This window comes from Lepidothrix coronata, unplaced genomic scaffold (assembly GCF_001604755.1).
Source record: "Lepidothrix coronata isolate B3197 unplaced genomic scaffold, Lepidothrix_coronata-1.0 Scaffold282, whole genome shotgun sequence".
Lineage (NCBI taxonomy): Eukaryota > Metazoa > Chordata > Aves > Passeriformes > Pipridae > Lepidothrix > Lepidothrix coronata.
Window position 1 is genome coordinate 663232 of NW_016690462.1, and position 18062 is coordinate 681293.

Here is an 18062-nt window from a genome sequence, read left to right on the forward strand (position 1 = left end):
CATCTCAACATGGGTTGACTTCTTCATCCCTAAAAAATTGGTCTAGCGCTAAAAAAATTAGCACTTTTGAAGGGGATGGTGGGTGTTTAGATTTCAGAGCTCTGGCAAACTGTCTCAGAAAGTAGGGACAAATAGCAAGGTACATGTGGGCTTCTGGATTTCATCTTTAGTCTTTTAACAGTATTTCCTACCAAAGCTTCAGACTTCTTTCTGCTCTGCAGTCTGATGCAGTATATCATCAGCTGAGGAAGCTGCTTTCAAATATCTTGGTAGACTTACCCGTTGTTGTCACTGGAATCAAGTCTTGATACAATCTTGAAACTATATATTTTCTGGATATTCTCAAAATGCATCTTCTTTTCTGGGTGACTTCCGAAAATGTTGGAAATACATTTTCAAATTGATGAAGCAAGTTAGGTTCTAGGAGAAGCCATGCTGGCAGTTTGTGAGAAATGTTTATTGTTGGATTGGAATGATTAGATACTTAAAAAATTAATCATCTGTTTCATTTAGTTGGTCAAAAAATACTTTCTAAAGTAATATTACTATTCAATAGTGATAGCTGCTACCAAGGGCGTAGGATAGTATTATTAAAATTTAAACAGGTTTATCAATATTTGCCTGACCAATTGTATGTTATCCAATATTTGGTGAGATGACAAAGAAGGGCCTTTTGGGAGTACTCACCATGTCTACAGATCATCTCTAGAAGGAACAAAAATTAAGTTCACAGACCAAATTAGCTGCTGGAGTGACAATGTGGAAAAGGTGCAATTACACTGTCCAGCTAATATGTCTTGTTGGAGGCACTGGTAGTTGCTGAGTGAACCTCTCACATAATACAACTTATGTGGTGAGTCTGCAGTTAGAGTGATCATTAAAAGTAAATGTTAATATTTGTCCTTTCTTTGAAACTCAGGTTTAGTTGTTTTGTGTTTTGGTTTGGAGTTGTTTTTTATGAAAAAAAAAAAAAAGGTATTTACTATGTTTTCTAACCAAGTTTCCCTGTCTCTGTGTTTTCTTTTCAGTTATGTTTCGCTTGTATGATACAGATGGGAATGGATACCTGGATAGTTCGGTAATGTTATTTGTGTATTTTGATCCATTGTAAGAGTATGTCATCATGGAATACCTGTACAAAAATACATTAATCCAAATCAAGTTTATATTTATCCTGAATTATTAGAAGCAGTATAAACTGTAGTCGATAAAAAGTCAACGATTTGAAAAGTATATCTTGAGTTTTCTTTTCCAATAAGCTGCTGCTTCTACTACTGTATAAATTTTCAAATGTTGACACTGCTGTCATGGAGTCCTATTCTATAGTCTTCTGATTTTTCATCATATTACTGTAGGGGACACATTAATATAATTCCAGAAATTCTAGTATGCTGCTGGGACGTGTATCTCAAAGCACTGTTTGTAAAGATTTCATTAAAAAGAGTAAGTATGAGAGTTACACAGTGAATTTATGTGGAGGAATGTCAGAACTTCCACGTTGTTATGAAGAACAGAGGAACAATGTTAAAGGCAAACTTTTGAGGAGTAGCCCAACCAAATGTTTGAAGAAAAATGAGAGGTATAACAATAATTAAAAAAAAAATGTAGCTATTTTTTTCTGTTAGCTAACAGAAAGCAGTATTTTATTGGCAGTGATTTTTTTTTCTTTGTTTTTTTTTTCCTCTTCTTTTTTATCTCCTGGAAGCAAGCATAGAGTGGATTGGTAAAGAAGAGGAGCTGATTCCCATAAGTGACAGGGAAATTTTTGCCTGCAGGCCAGTTCATGATAATGCACATACTGGCGGCTGAAATCTTTTCACATATCTGGCAACTCACCCTGGGATAGGGATGAAGTGATTATCTCTGGCCCTGCCTCTTCCTCCTGTTCTGAAGCCTCTGCTTCCTCTTCATCCCTCACTAAGTGAACTGATTTTTGTCATGGGTTTCTTCTTCTGTGAAGAGACAGCTGCTACCAGCACAGGTTCCTCTGGTTCAGCTGCAGTTTTGACTGGCCACAGTGTCTGTTGGTCTGCTTTCCTACTCCTCCTCCTGAGGGTGCTGTCTAGTTTCGAGCAGTGTCTGATAAACAGTAGCCAGGCCCCAGCCCACTGCATAACGTTGCACCTCTCTGAAACTGCCACGGCATTTTTCTTTCAAATATTCTGCCACTTCATCAGAGTTGTTCGGGGGTGAACTTTCAAAGCATTGGAACAGAGTAATCCTTTGAAAGCTGGCCCATTTTCTCTTGCTTTCCATGCCACTCATGGCTCTATCCATCCTCAGGACAGACCTCTGAACAACCTCCCTGGAAATCTCTTTCTTAACTCTAAACATCGTATGGATCGCCCTGAGGAAAACCGGCAGACTTAGCAACAAGAACATTTTTTCCTTAACATCCAAAGGGAATTAAAAATTCTGAAATAAAGTTGTAACAGGCTTGAAGGAGGAAAAGGGTGTGAAAAGCTAGGGAAAATCATCCTCCCCTGTCCCCCCACAGACTGGGTGTGATTCTTAATGGACTCTGAAAGGTAGTGCCTGAGGTACGAGTAGGTGTTCAGCAACACTGAATACATATCCCAAACGGCCCTCATGGCCTTGATGTCATGTCATAAACTGATATTCCACAGTACATCAACAAAGCAATCCTGATCCCTCTCCCTGCTCTGAAGAATAACATCCCGAGGAGCACACAAAGAAATATATATACAGGGTTAGGTACCATGCCCATATGAACAAACCAAGCAGCACTGTGACCAGTGGCTCTGTACCTAATACAGCAAATGCTGAAGTAATATTGGTTTCCAGCTTGTTCTGGGCAGATCTGTTGTTATCTCAATCCTTCATGCCTCACAGTAGGCACCAAATAAGGCTGTCATGGTTTAGGAATGGTACTCCCCAATTTAGGGCTTCCACTGAGACTCTCCAGACCACACTCTCGCTCCTCTCCCACTCCTGCAACAGAATGGAGAGGAGACTTGGAGACACAAAAGGTAAAGATCACAGTTTGAGATAAGAACAATTTACTAGAAACAGCAATTATATAAGGAAAAGAACAGTAATAACAGCAACAATATTAGTAACAAAGGTGTACAAAACAGAGTAAATTACATCCAAAATGCTCATCACAGAGCCTGACCCTACCTAACTGCAGGCACGCTGCCCTGACTGCTCTCTCCAACTTGGAACTGGCATTACCCAATCTCTCTGCTGCCCACATGTACTCAACCAGAAGGACCCCTTTCTTTCCAGAAGAGACTCCCTTTCTCCTGCACCTAGCAGTGACTTGAAGTGGTATAGAATAACCTCCAAGTCTCAGCTATGCCTCTCCTGGCTATGGCAAAAATTTATCTTGGCTCCTGGCTGGAACCAAGACAACACGAGAATTCAGAGTGGTCCTAGGTAAGCACTGGAAATGTTTACTAAGCAAAATTATATATATGAGTATAGAAGAGCAGTAGTGATACATGATCAAGGGAAATTGCAACACCATTATGGTAAGAAAACTTCGTATTAGTTTATAGCATCCACTTTATGCCTTATTTCCATTATAAAGTTTTGAACCACGCAATAGCTGTCAAAAAAATAGTTTGTTAGAGTGCTGGAATTTAAAGATCATTACAGCATTATATCACAGCATGGACATCAAATAGTAAAAACAGTGCTCAAAAGATAACTAGGAAAGAAGAATCTATTACTACTTTGAATTACTTTAATTGTGGGGATGTATTTCACCTCCCTGAATGCTTCGCAGTCCATGCCTGATGTTTTGCTCATGAAGCAGATTCACCTGAGTGGACAGCTTCCTGTGTAAAGGACATTGGTTAGGAACATTGATGAAACAGTGTCACTGAATTCAATATGGTTGAATTATAAGTTGCTTGTTATAATATAAGTTGCTTGTTATAATATTGCATTAAATATCATACTTTTCGTTCATCTGTAGGAGCTGGAAAATATCATTGCTCAAATGATGCATGTTGCAGAATACCTTGAATGGGATGTTACTGAACTGAGTCCAGTAAGTATCCATTTTATCACAATTTTTTAATGTTGCTAGAGATAGCATTTTGTGATATTTCATGTCGACATGTGAATCTATATGTTAGTAAGATAGAAATAAGAGTTGTCTGTGTTCCACTATGGCACTGTCAATTAGCACTTTTACAAGTATTTTGCTGATTGAATCTAATCTGTGAAACATTCTTGCTACAGTTTAAGGGTTTTTTTCAATGCATGTAGTAATTAACTTTTATAACACAACTGGCTCATCTCTGAAAATTTCTTAAAAGTAACTGCAAGTACAGAGGGAACCCAACTTAGTTTGAGATCTTTCAATGATAATAAAATGTAAATAGGAATATGACACTTCATTTTCTGAACTCATTTTACTACAGCTGCCATACAAATAATATTTCCCTTACTTTTTGTGTGTGGATGAGGGAGTTGGAGATCTGCACATATTCTAACAAGAAGTTGCTATATTAGAATATAATAATAAAAAATTAGAATTTATGAGATTTTTCATTAAACTGTGTAGATTCTTCATGAAATGATGGAAGAAATTGACTATGATCATGATGGCACTGTTTCTCTAGAAGAGTGGATCCAAGGAGGAATGACAACAATACCACTCTTGGTCCTCCTTGGGTTAGAGAATGTAAGTATTAAATAAGAGTGTCAAGTCTCTGCTTGCATGTAAGTGTGGACCTCAGGCTGGTTTCTCTGAGGCCTGTATGAAGAATACTTTGCTTTACTTTTCTTCAGTATGGCTGAATGACATGCAAAGAGCAAAAGTGCATTTTCAAAGGCAGAGTTACCATTACCATGTTTGAAGCTCCACCAAATAAGCGAGCTCTGGAGCTGGAAGCTGTAAAAAGCTGATTAATTTGCCCTGCTAACAGCATGTTGTTAATTCCTAGCTGTAGAATTATTTGTTAAGAATGTCTTACTGTGCATGTGTATGTTACAGCTGACTTGGAGCAGTGTCTAGTATTCTCAGCATGGTACTGGATTCTGTGGCCGAATTGTACTGAGTCACAGAACAATCTACATTGAAAGAACTTCTGGACATCTGGTCAAGTCTCTTATTAAAGGCAGGGCCATGGATTAAGTTATCCAGGGCTCTGTCAAACCTAAATAATTCCAATGAGGCAGATTCCACCAGTCCTGTGGGCAAACTCTCCCTGTGTTAATTGTTCTTAAGGGAAAGAGCTTTTGTTCTTATGAGCAGAGGGAATTTCTTCTGCAGCAATTGTTGCCTGTTGGCTCTTTTCCTGTCAGAATACATCCCTGTGAAGATATTCCATCTCTGTGACTACCTTAATAAACTATACTAAGTAGCAATATCAAAGGGAACACTTACACCAAAGGATAGAGTGTTATGAAAGATGAACTTGTGTTCTGTACATTTACAACTTCACATTAAAGATAATACAGATGTAATATGATCAGTTTGGGACTAGTTAAATGCAACTTTTTAAGACTGGCATGTTGCCAGTGCCACCTGCTGTCCTGTATCTGAGCTAATTTTGAACACGTATCTAAGCATATGTTTCAAATGCTTTTCTGTTATTTGAAAGAAAATATTTTTATTTCATCTTTTCCTAATTAATTTTTAGATATTGAGGTGAAATATTAAATAATATTTATTTTCCTCATATAGTTCTATGGCTTCAACTAAATCTAGACTGCTGTAGTTGCTCTATGGTATTTTATTTAGACAAAGAATGGTCAGACTGAGACTTTGTGTAGGAAAATATGTAACAAACCAGTTTGTTGAACAGAAGATCTGTAAGTCTTGCAAAATCTTAATAATCAAATTACAAGCAAAACACCTGAATTTCAGTGTATTTGGATTACTGTAAATAGTAATTCTCTAATTCTATATGTGAGACTGAGTAACAAAAATGTTAAATTGCTTCCCTGTCATCAAAGAGATATTTGTCAGGCCGAATTCAATTATTTACGCGCAATTACTTTAAACAAAGGGCACCAAATGCTCTCAAGCAATCAGTACAGTAGATAACTGATAGTCACTTTGAGCACAGATTTTTCTTTTGTGACAGGTAGTATAGAAGTTCTGGGAGTAGTTTTCAGTGTCTACATTTCATTCTTTCTAAATTTGAAGCTCATTAAATTATGGCATAAATTAATGCAGCTCCTTCTGTAGAGGTTTATTTTCATACTAAAACATGATTCTCCTTTTGAGTGTTTTTACTAGTTATCATGCTGCATGTAGCTTTACTATGGAAATAGTAAAAATGCACAAATAGTGATCAAAATTCTATAACCTGGTATCAGTATGGGCCAGTGTTTTCATCATCAAGAGTATTACTAGTTCTTGATGCATTTAACGGACATAAGCATACAGTTGTAGAAAAATAGCATGTAAAATATTTTTTTTATTATATTTTTGGATCAATAAGCATAGTTCATTATTCTATGGTTTTTTAATATTCTACTTTACTGTGAATGAAGTCCATTACCTACATATGAGCTAATTTGCTAGTCATTTGCTAATGATTCACTAGGAGGTGATGCCACCCTTTAAAAGGGCTCTCCTATTTCTTTTGATGTTTAGAACTGCTTAATTTTTTAAACCATTTGAAAAATATGTAGAGAAAAGCAAAATTTTTATATTTTCTTCAAATGAGCAGAAATTTACTACTTCTCTTTGTACCCAGTTCTAAATGATCATCAAATCGAAGTGTATTTTAGGACACTGAAAAGTGAAATCAATAAAGTTAAAACTCTAATGCCTGTCTGTCATTATTTTGTGTAAACTGATAACATGGTTTTAATGGTTTTAGAGCATCTAATGTATTACCCAAGCACTTCATTCCGGTGCATCATTCCCATTAATGGGATGCCGTCATTTTTTTTTACATATTGTTGTTAGATTTTGCAAACCTAGCTTCCCAAGACTCTGATTTTTTTGGCTGTCTTTCTCCTTTTAGTTATGATAATAAAAATTAAGATAAGAATCTTTTGAATTCATTAATCAAATAATAAAGTGTTGATATCTTAAAGTTTTCCTCAAGCTGACTAGTATGTGAAAATAAGTGGCATAACCTACTGGCTTATGATGTGTAGACATTTCCAGCTGCTCGTCACATGTTGAAAAAGAGAGAAAAAAACCCCAACAAAAACAACAAAACCACACAAAATCATTTAAACAAAAACAAGCAAACAACACCCCAAACCAAAAGAAAAAATGGTCAAGAAACCAAAACCCACCAAACAATTCTACCACCTTCTTTTACCTTTAGTTGAGTATGATTTGGTTCTCTGCTGAACTCAGCAATGACAAAATTTTAAATCCAAGAATCCTCTCTCTCTTTCTTTCTTCCTTCCCCCCGCCTTTTTCCTAGACTTTCATGACATTTCCAATGCCCTTTTAAATTTCTTGGAGATTACTAAACTAATTTCTAAGTTGCTGGCACAGTTTAGAGATCAATTCCAGAGCTTGTCTAGTGTGATAGTGACAAAGAATTGTCACTGTAGTGTATTTAAATAAATTATGACACCAGTGAAATGTTTAATTTGTTTTGGGTTGGGGTCCATTAACACTGTAATATACTTAACTCTTGTACAGGGCTTGGACGAACTATACAAAATTCTCAGCTGGTGTAATTTGTTGTACTAATATCAGTGAAACTATGATAATTTATTTCAGCTGCAGATTGTCATAGTACTTTCAGCTACAATGTTTCTACTTAATCCTTAGTTTCCTTTAATAGCTATACAGAAAGGTCAGGTATCATAAAAGTTCTATATTACATTTAAATCCTTTCAATCAGTTTTTATTACATAGTGTATTAGGTGATTTAGTTACAATAATTGAAAAAAAAAGAATCATTTAAACAAAGTACGGAACTACATTATACAAAAATAAAAGAATAAACAACTTAGTGTTTATGAACAGCAGTGTTGTGATAGCCTAAACTCTCACAGGTTTGTGGTCTTTGCCCTCTGACCACAGCAGTCATCCCAGTATATATAAGGATAATATTAGGTTGTTACTACAATTATTAGCTAGCCACCTGTTAACAAGTCAAAGGAGTAACAAGGAAATTTGCCTGATTTCCCTTCTGTGCATGCACTCTCTCTTTCTCTCTCTTTTTTTCTTCCTTCCCCCAGCCTTTTTCCTAGACTTTCATGACATTTCCAGTGCCCTTTTAAATTTCTTTGAGATTACTAAACTAATTTCTAAGTTGCTGGCATAGTTTAGAGTCAGGGAGATAAAGGGACAAAGACCATAGAAAGGTCTCATTTCCCTAGGAAATCAGCCTAAATATCCAGTTTGCTTTATCCTTCTGGGTTTTATGCTCTATTTCCTCCTAAGATTTGATTTTGAAGTTGCTGTGAAGGTAGAATTTATAAATACTGAATTTTATTTTATTTTTTTTATTTTATTTTATTTTATTTTTAAATACATTTTATCTCTGAAAATGTTGCAGAATAGAAACAATGTATTTGAAGTGTGATGCTTTACAAGGCAATTGATCTGCTAAACAAAACAATTTGGGTGCAAGATAAGGAATTTAAATAAGAACTGAATTAGTTCTTTTTCTATAGGGGTTCTGTGGTACACATACTTTTTGGCAATTTGTTTTAGAAGAAAAGACCTTGGGGCTGTTTACATGTATAATCCATTTGTACTTGGACGACTATCCTTTTTCCAATTAGAAGTGACTGAATGTGTTCTGTGCAGAAGCTACTGAAACCTTGGTTGTTAAGACGAATAATTCTTTATCTGATGTTTAGTTGTTCCAGTTTTGTGGATTTTTTTTCATGCAATTCCCTCATGTAAAATGAGAATTTCTTGAATAAAAAGAAAATGTTAACTGTAGAGGAAATAGTTATCTGTGTGGTGTAATTTTTAATAATAAGTGTATGAGGTAGAGTTTTTTGCTGAGTGGTACACTTTATTCTGCAATTATCGCAATCCTCACCAACTTTCCAAATTTAATTTTGCATCTTAAGGGAATAGTTTGTCTCCCATCCAAACACAAGTTGGACAGAGATATCCCTGCAATACTCCCGGTTGGTAATTACACTTTTGGGAAGTGGCCTATTGCACACTGGTGACCACTAGGCTACTTATTCTACTTGTCTACAGTAGCAACCTTCAGTTTCTGACCTTTTTATTCCATTCTGCATTAATTTTAGATTAACATTGTAAGTGAAGGTGGAGAGTTACCCTATTGACTCTCCTAGCATTGCTTAAAATTTCCTTTGTAATCTGAGCACAAAAAGCCTCTGAAGTACAGGTTTGGTCAGCCATTTGCATTGTACTCTGCTCTTTGGTAGGAGTTCCTCACTTGTACCATATTATTCCACCCTGCTAGGGTAAAAGCATTTGGTTTCTCTTGTAAGGTAATTCCACGCAAGATATTTTGGTCCCACTTCTCCTGTAACAGATCATTCCTACCACCTCTGTCAGTGATTGTGCAAAATGTAGGTATAAAATGCAAGTTCCGAAGTACTAGAGTTTAAAGAAATCTCATGTTTTAGGAAATGTTTTTATTTCCTCTTCGCTGGCCACTAGATGTCATGGTTGCACTATATCTGGTACTGTACAGTTGCTGAAAAGCTGCTTTAAGGTGAGAGAGAAATTGAACACCAGCAAATCCTTCATAAAGTTATCAATAATCTGTAATCTGACCAATATGCCTTTCTTTTAAGTCACCGATTGTAATTTTCAACCCAGTTCACCTTTTAAGTCAAGGTAAATTTCAATGTGACCAACGTTTTTGTTTTATTGTGACTATGCTTCAATTAAATAATAAGAAAATACTCCAAAATTTTATTTTGGATCCTCAAGCAGCAAATATTATGTGATTTCACTCAAATAATTTAAAAAGCAAATTTTTAAAATTTTTTTTATTAAATATGGGATAGAATACTGTAGCGTGAGTCCGCACTTGGGAAATACTGCTTCTTACGTTGATATTATATTATTATTACCTTACTATTTGAGCTCTGCATATGTGAAAGTGGAACCAAACTGGAGATGTGCAAACATTTGCAAGCCTAGAGTTGTATCTGTTGATACAACTACTGTGAGTAGTCCCTCCTAGGCTGGGCAGACTGCTGGGCAGTTTCATAGACTTCTATTTTGTTCAGTGAGGAAAGAAGGTGATACGGCCTTTTATTGTCCTGAGAGACCTTTCTCTAAGTCCTGTCTGAAGTACGGCAGGTAACTTTTCTAAAAGGCTGAAGTGCCGATACACCATATACTATTTCCATACGTCCAGAGGGTAAACTCAAGCCCCTGCTAGAAGCTGTAGCTTGCCCGATTTGTGCCAGCTCCTTCCCAGCTGGAAGCAGACTCCCCCAAAGTGATAAGGCGAGCTGTTTTACCGGTGTCATTTCACAGCATCGCCAGCAGAGACCGCGATGTTATAATGCTTTGTGAGCCTTTGGCAGCGGGAGCTGCTAAAAAAGTGCTCGTCTCTGCTGACTTTTATGCTGTGCTAGCTCCCACTTCCTTGCAGGAAGTTTGCAAATGCCTTTTCTTACTACAGTCACTCTTTTCCTTTTGTCTTTAGTTTGATAGAAGCTCAGGAAAAGCCAGGAGTGACTAACCTGTTCTGTGTATAAGGTGTAAAGTAGATGGTATTTTATGCAGGTATACAAATTTACCTTTATTTACAATTTAATTTCTGCAGCATTAGAGTCTCTTTAGATGAGAGATGGGGTCGGGGAAACTTAATGCTTTGGCTTTTTATGAAGCTTTTTTAAACAATTTTCCCTCTAGTGGGAAAATTTTATTTCTGGATGAGTGCGTGGATGAAGACTGGAAATTTTTTGTTTGGTTTGCTTTCTCCAACACACATGCACAATATACCTCAGAAATTAGAAGTGAGGAGCCTTCCAAATAGGATATCCCTCGAATGAGGTTACTCCCTCTCCAGCTGAACCAGAAGATACTTAAAACCCCCTCTTCCCAAAACAAATTGAATAAAACGAAACCTGATATTAATTCTTTGCTGAAACCAGTATAGAACATAACTGCGTTTGTAATAAAGGGAAATGCTGCGTAGTTTAATGGACACTCTTCTCACCTTTCACACTGGCTGAACAGTACCCAATGATCAGTCATAAAATTGTCTTGAACAAGTCATGTAAATAAATTTAAATATATTTTTTAAATAAATGGAAGCAAAATAACAGGCAGGGAAAGAGTAACAGCTACTCAATAACATCCTTCTCATTTGGATGCTTGTTACTGACTTCTCACTGAAAAGACTGAGCATGCTGTTATTGCAGACACACTGTAGCTGTTTAAAGACGATGTGTTTGCTAGGATCAAAATTTATCAATGGTTTCATTACCTTTTTTAAGTCTCAGAATCTTGAATTTTGTGCTTGAAACCTGAAGATCACTTTGGCTGCCTTTATCTACAAATATCTAAAAAGCTGAAGTAAGTTAATATTAAACCAGATTAGGGATGTGTAGCTGAATTCTGTGACAGCATGAAATTTTCCACTAATTCTAAAGCTGACTCTTTTATGGTTGACTTGCTTTTTAAGGTCAGGTCATCTCGGCAGTCAAATCCATGGTAGGAGGGTCAGGACCATAAGTTAAGAGAACTGTTGTTAACAAAATAAATGTTGCTATTGTCATTATGTGTTAAAGTCTGCCTGTGACATATGGAGGCTTGATTTTCAATGATGTGTATAATGAAGTGAGGAAGAGATTTTTACTGTACCTGCCCTGCTTTGAGTTCTTCTCAATGTCTATTTGTTTTTAAACTCTTCCTCAGGATATGGATGCAAAATGAGTTAATGTCAGTAAATGCACTGATGTGTCAGAATTGTGGATTTTATTCATACTTAAAGACTTGCATTGAAGGGGCTTTATTTTGTATTATGTCTTTTTTTTTTCTTTGGCAGTGTTTTAAAAAGTTATGTGCATACATAATCATACGCAGCACTTTATTGCTTATTTTTGGCAGTGCACAAGAGCAAAAATTTAATTTGTTCTTTTCCAAAAGTGCATTGTGTTTATGTAATGGATTTGCATCAGTTGCAGTCTGTAACACAGCTAAGTGTTTTAATTGGCAGAACACCCACATCAAGACTTGTTTGTTTTTCTGATAAGGAAAATGCCAGCTAAGTTAGACCATATGTTCTGTTCAAATAAGAAGTAGCATATTCACATGTAATGGTCATTCTTTAAAAATAAAATTAAAATGAAAAAGTAACACAAAACTAGTGTAGAAGAGGGGCAAGTTTATGCATAAGTATGAATTTCTCTTAATTTTCACAAACAGCAAGTATTTTGCCAAGGAAAGCTGGTCAGCTCACATTTTAAGTGCTTGTGGTTTATGACTGTATCTGTTGATGACCTGAGTGATGTTAAAATCAAAGTGTAAATTGTTTGCTGTTTTTTCTCAGAAGGATTTAGATTGTCTTTATTGTCTACTTTCAGAAGACTTGAAACTCACAACCTATATTGTAGTTTAACCATACTTTAAAAACGTGTGGAATATGGGAGTAAGATGGGAAGAAAAATAGACGTTACAGAGCTCCATGTAATGAAATACATCCTCTTCAGCTGCCAGTCATGAAGGAGCTTGACAGGCTTCTAGTGCTTCACAGCTGCAGAATCTATTTCTGCTTCTTCAGGGGAAATTGGAAAACTTCCACACTCTTTGCCAGCCTAAGAATCCCACATTAGGCATCTGCTGTGCTTTTTCTGCAGAAAGGGGACCCTGACATTGCCCAGCTGTCAGAGAAGGTATTTGAACTCCTGCTGATAATACTGGGGAAGCTCCACTTAGGCTCTGATCCTGATATCTCACTAGAGAAAAAAAAGTATTTCAACTGACTTCAGTTCCTTTTGTTTCTAGGTAGTTTGCAGGAAATATTCAAAGTGGTGTTCTGACTTAGACCTAGCTCCGAACCAAACATTCTAAATTTGTTAGAGTGCTGATTTTCCATTAGGATTTATTTTCTTTTTGCCCACAAGGATGAAGAAGTCTTCCTCATATTTGACTTGTTGTAACAGCTAACTCCTAGAACAGAACAATACTGATTTTAAGGACATAACGTGTATAGTATATGCTAATATAGGACAAAACTGAATTTTTATTAAAATTTATGCCCACTGACTTACATTGACTGTCCTTACCAGTGAAAACCATCATACTATTGAAACTCTAGTCAAAAATATTGTCTATACATGATGACAAGTAATAGTAGTAGTAGTTGGATGTGAGAAATCAGAAACTAGATAAGAATCAGCTGTTGATGTGGTTTCTGAGAAACAGATTGGTGTGACTCCCTTTAGCTATGTGACAATTTCTTTTTGGTAATGACATGACCAAAAGACTATAGAGCTTCAGCAATACACAATGAAACATCAAACTACTGCATCTGCTTTCCAGCTGATAGACAGTAACTGCTGTTATTCCACTGGATGTTATATTTGTTAAAACATAAATAAAAATTTAAAAAAATATCATGATATTGCATTAGGTTAATGTAATTATTTTTTAAAAAAAATTAAAACCTCTGAAGATTAAAAAAAGCAAAAGCCTCATGGCCAGACTTGCCAAGAAGCCAGGAATTTAGAGAATTAATTTAACGTCTGTATCAAGTGCAAATAATTTTTTAAACCATCAAATAACAGTGGGATCTCAGAATGATTCCATTAAGGAAGAGGAGAATCATGCAATAGAAAGCTTAATTTCATAAATATAAATGATTTGATGATATTTTAGTGGTTTGTATAAGTTACAGTGGGCCCCTGAGTTGTTTAGTGCCGATCAGTTGATCAATTTATTCATGCAAGATTTGAGTATACTGCTACAGCTGACTGAAAAATGTGGGCTTAAAACTAAGGAATTCTATTTCTGGAGAAGAGGTCCAGGGTGTAAATCTCACCCTTAAATAGGTGGGTTTTGATAGATTATTGGCTGTATAGGGTAGCATAAATTAAAGCTGGCAATAGTTATTGTGGTGTGGTTAGTTTTCCCACTTCGCAAATGTTGGTATGTGTTCCTAATTCTAAGAGTCATTAAGAATATCTGTGCAGTTTTAAAAAACCCTTTCTATTGTTTGTTTTGGCGAGTTTTATCTTCTAACCTGCAGCACCTTTATTTTTAGGATTAGTCTAGAATAAATTTTATTTTTAATACTAGTTGTAATAATGCCTAGATATCTGGATAGAATTGTTTTTCAGGGACAACAGCAGCCTGGTGGTTTTTTTTGAAACACATGGATGTCCATGAACTTCTGAAGAATTTTTTTGTTATATCATTGCCTGTGTATTTAGAATGATTATGCTGTGATCTGGTACAGAGTATTAAAATGAAGTAACAGCTTGTCTTTTACGTTCTTGAGTCAATCTCCAATTTTTACTGGCACTTATATATTTCATTGTTTATTTTATTAAGTGAAATCTGTTTCTTTTATGTCCTGTGCAGAATGTGAAAGATGATGGGCAGCATGTATGGAGATTGAAACACTTTAACAAGCCTGCCTACTGTAATCTTTGTTTGAATATGCTAATCGGAGTAGGCAAGCAAGGTCTCTGCTGTTCTTGTGAGTATAAGCATTTCGGTGTCCATGTGTATACATGTCAATTCCTAGAAATGTTGCTCTTGCTACATAACAAAGAACTCATAGCTTCCCAGTACAAAGCCATTGCTAGCACAGTAATGTCTCCCTCTTGTCTTCAATGCTTGAGCACTCAAGGTTCTTTTTTTAATTTTTCAGCTTATTTGGCTTTTAAATGTGTTGTTTGAGGGAGTTTTCTCTTTTATCAGAAACAATTTTACAGTTATCATGATTAGTTCCCTTTGGAGTCTGCCACTCTTTTTTTTTTTTAATTCTTGGGGTGTTTTTTTATTTTTCGTTAGCAAGTATCATGCTTAAGTTTCAGCCCTATAGTTTTTTCAGCCCTATTCCTCTTTTTTTCTTGTTAATAATTATAGATATTCTTTAAGAGGTACATTGACAAACATCTAAGTCCCGTGTTTGTTGATTCAAATTTTGCACAGAATTCTTGTTCTGTTAATTGTGAAGGTTAAAATCCCAGTTTCCCAGAAATCAAGTTTCTGTAACAGTTCTAAAGTTTTGTATAGTACCTGGGTTTGTATTCATTAATTTCAATCCACGTATTTACTGATTATATATTTTAAGGTAAAGGACAACAGAAAATCTATTGCATCTAATTTGACCGTCTTTAGACTATTAGGTGCAATCACTGGCATTCAGTTCCTTGAGTTGTATCTATGCATATCCTAATAATCTGTGTTTGACCAGCTCATAAAGTGTATCTTGAGAAACCAAGGCTTTATGAAAGATACCTTGTCTCCATTTGAATGTTTCAAGAGATGGATGATCCATATCTTTCTTTTGTGGTGTGTTCCCATGATTGATCATCTTTTTTTTTAAGACCTATTTTCTGATTTGAATATGTCTTGTAAATGGTTCCAATGACTGCTTCGTGTTATGCCCTGCTCCATTAGATTAATGAGATCTTTAGTACCCACTGTATTCTTCTCAGGATGGTACCAAGTCACCTTTCATTGTTCTTTTTGGTAAATTAATCAGTTTCTTAGTGTAACTTACTTTCTCCATTTTTGGTATGAAAGATAGCCCATCACAGATGATCAGGACCTTTCTGCCTGTATATTTCTATTGGTTTAATTTGAGATTAGTAGGAAAGAATGACGGTTTTGAATTGATCTGTGGGCCACAGATCTCTTTAAAACATAATTTCGATATAAATCCTTGTGTGGATTTTCACATCATATAATTTCACTCATGGTACTATGAAATGAGAGAGATATATCTTTTAAAATTCAAACAAATAGAAATTGCATAACTTCAGGTTATTAAATGCTTATGAGAGTAACTGGAATATATATGTATATAAAATGCTGATTTGACTGTTAGATCTTGAAATGTTATATTCTTTAATATTCTTTTATGTCAGACTGATGTTTTTTCTACTGCAGTGTACCTCTTTAGAATGTATTTCTTATTGTGCTTGGCGTTTATTTGCTGAGAACAGTGGTCTCAAAGTATCTGAAGAACATCCACATGCTCCTTTCAGTTACTTCATGTAGGAAGAAGCATGAGTCTACTTAAAAAACTATTTCACTATTTCTCTATCTTGCTAAGCTTTTTCTTCAATATATTTTCAAAGCATTGCTATAGATTTCATTATTTGCATTTTAGATTGTGTGGGAGGAAAAAAAAAAAAAAGGAGAACCGTAGGGGGCCTCACCATCCCTCCATGGTCCAATCAACAATGTTACTCCCTGCAGTTTGTCTGATTAATGGCTGCGCCTCCCACTGGGTTTGTGTAATAGGTGCAAGCAAGGTGTTTAGAAGTACTTTGTGCTTAATTGCTCTCGAGGTCAAAAGCGTGAGACACCGTGCAGGGAGAAATTCATTCTCAGTTTTTAATAGTTGACTCCCTTGAATGCAGGCATAAGCTATAACATTATTTCCTTATCTTGGCACAGTTATATCGTTGAAGTCAATAAAGCTTTGCATTGTATCGTGATATTTGTGTTTTCCAAATGCAGCCTGTGTGATCTGGTCACTACAGACCTGGTCAACTGTAGCAGTTACCTAAAGGTGATGTGGAGGGCTTAGGGGATAAAAAAAAGACTTCTCAGGAGTTGGTATTTTGGAAAATAAGAGTTAAAGTAGTTAAATATATGGTGGTTACATGGAATGCATGAAAACAATTGCTATTTGAAAATTGATTAATCAGCTATTTAAGATTTATAAATCAATAGAAGGAATAACAAATTAATTGGGTTTTATTTTTGTACTTGCCAGCTGCTCTCATGCCTATAGTTCATAAAATATAGATTTCTTCTTACTCGCAAATGACACCATTTGGCAGTCATCAATTTATCTTTAATATTTTTGTCATTTGGAAATTATTGTGAAAAAATTTAGCGATCTCTGATTTAATTAAGCATTTCCTGTTATGCAATGATAGTGCATTCTTGGATTTCTCACTTGCATAATATTTCCTGTTCTAATTGGCCTTTTGTATTCCATGGAAAAAGCAGTCTAGTTTAAGTTTTCATTGACTGATTGGATTGATTATTCAGAGATGGCATGCTGGTAATGTTATTTGTTTCACAGAAATGTAGTCAGAAACACCATTGCCTCAACATTATTAATGTGTTTCTTTTTTGCAGTTTGCAAGTATACAGTCCATGAACGCTGTGTCTCAAGAGCTCCCGCATCTTGCATCAAAACATATGTGAAGTCTAAAAAGAATACTGAAGTAAGTTTGGGGTAGCATGAACTTTGCCGTGTACCTGTTAATTTAGTAACTTTATGTATATTCGCTTTTTTCTTTTGCAGGTAATGCACCATTTCTGGGTAGAAGGCAACTGTCCAACCAAATGTGATAAGTGTCACAAAACTATAAAATGTTACCAAGGCTTGACTGGACTTCACTGTGTTTGGTGTCAGATCACAGTGAGTATACTATAGTAAAACCTTTAGCATGGGTTAGAGAGATAAAAATCATAGAATATTTTTCTATAGCCTAATAATTTGAAAGGTCTCATTCAATTTTGTCATCAGCAATGGCTAATGTGTGTTTATGGGATGGTATATACAGAATATTCTTAGGACTCCTTAATTGTGGCAAGCCAATACTCTTAAAGGTGTGCTTCACTTCATGACAATATCCAAATGAAAGTAATGTATGTCACTCTAAAGAGCAGAATTCCCAACCTATGCTACGGAAAGATTACAAAAGCATTTTCAGTACCAGGGAAAATCAAGGTCACTGTGACACCAGGGCAAAGTCCTAATTTGTGGTGTATTGACTAGCAAATGAAATTGAGGATACCTTGTAGGATACAATGATTCCAAGTGTTGGGGAACAATAGCAGAGACATGTTGATAATATACGAACCTGTGCACCAAGTCTAATATATACAACTTTTGAGCACTCCTTATTCAGCAGGAACCAATAACTGAAACTAATGACATTCAGGGAACACTGCCCTTATAAGTGAGATCTTCATGCTAGAAGGAGCAACACCAGTATTTCTGTTTCTAGCC

At 35.7% G+C, this 18062-nt stretch overlaps 1 protein-coding gene across 1 annotated transcript in view; it reads left to right on the forward strand.

Moving 5' to 3' along the window:
* Positions 1-18062, forward strand: part of LOC108508138 (diacylglycerol kinase beta-like) — a gene marked incomplete at its 3' end in the record, with an annotated part of 108979 nt that overhangs the window by 64517 nt on the left and 26400 nt on the right. The window contains exons 8-13 of the mRNA XM_017836705.1: positions 1029-1078; positions 3944-4018; positions 4538-4657; positions 14438-14555; positions 17183-17271; positions 17352-17468. Coding sequence (XP_017692194.1) covers positions 1029-1078; positions 3944-4018; positions 4538-4657; positions 14438-14555; positions 17183-17271; positions 17352-17468 — 569 coding nt within the window. The remainder of the gene's footprint in view (positions 1-1028; positions 1079-3943; positions 4019-4537; positions 4658-14437; positions 14556-17182; positions 17272-17351; positions 17469-18062) is intronic.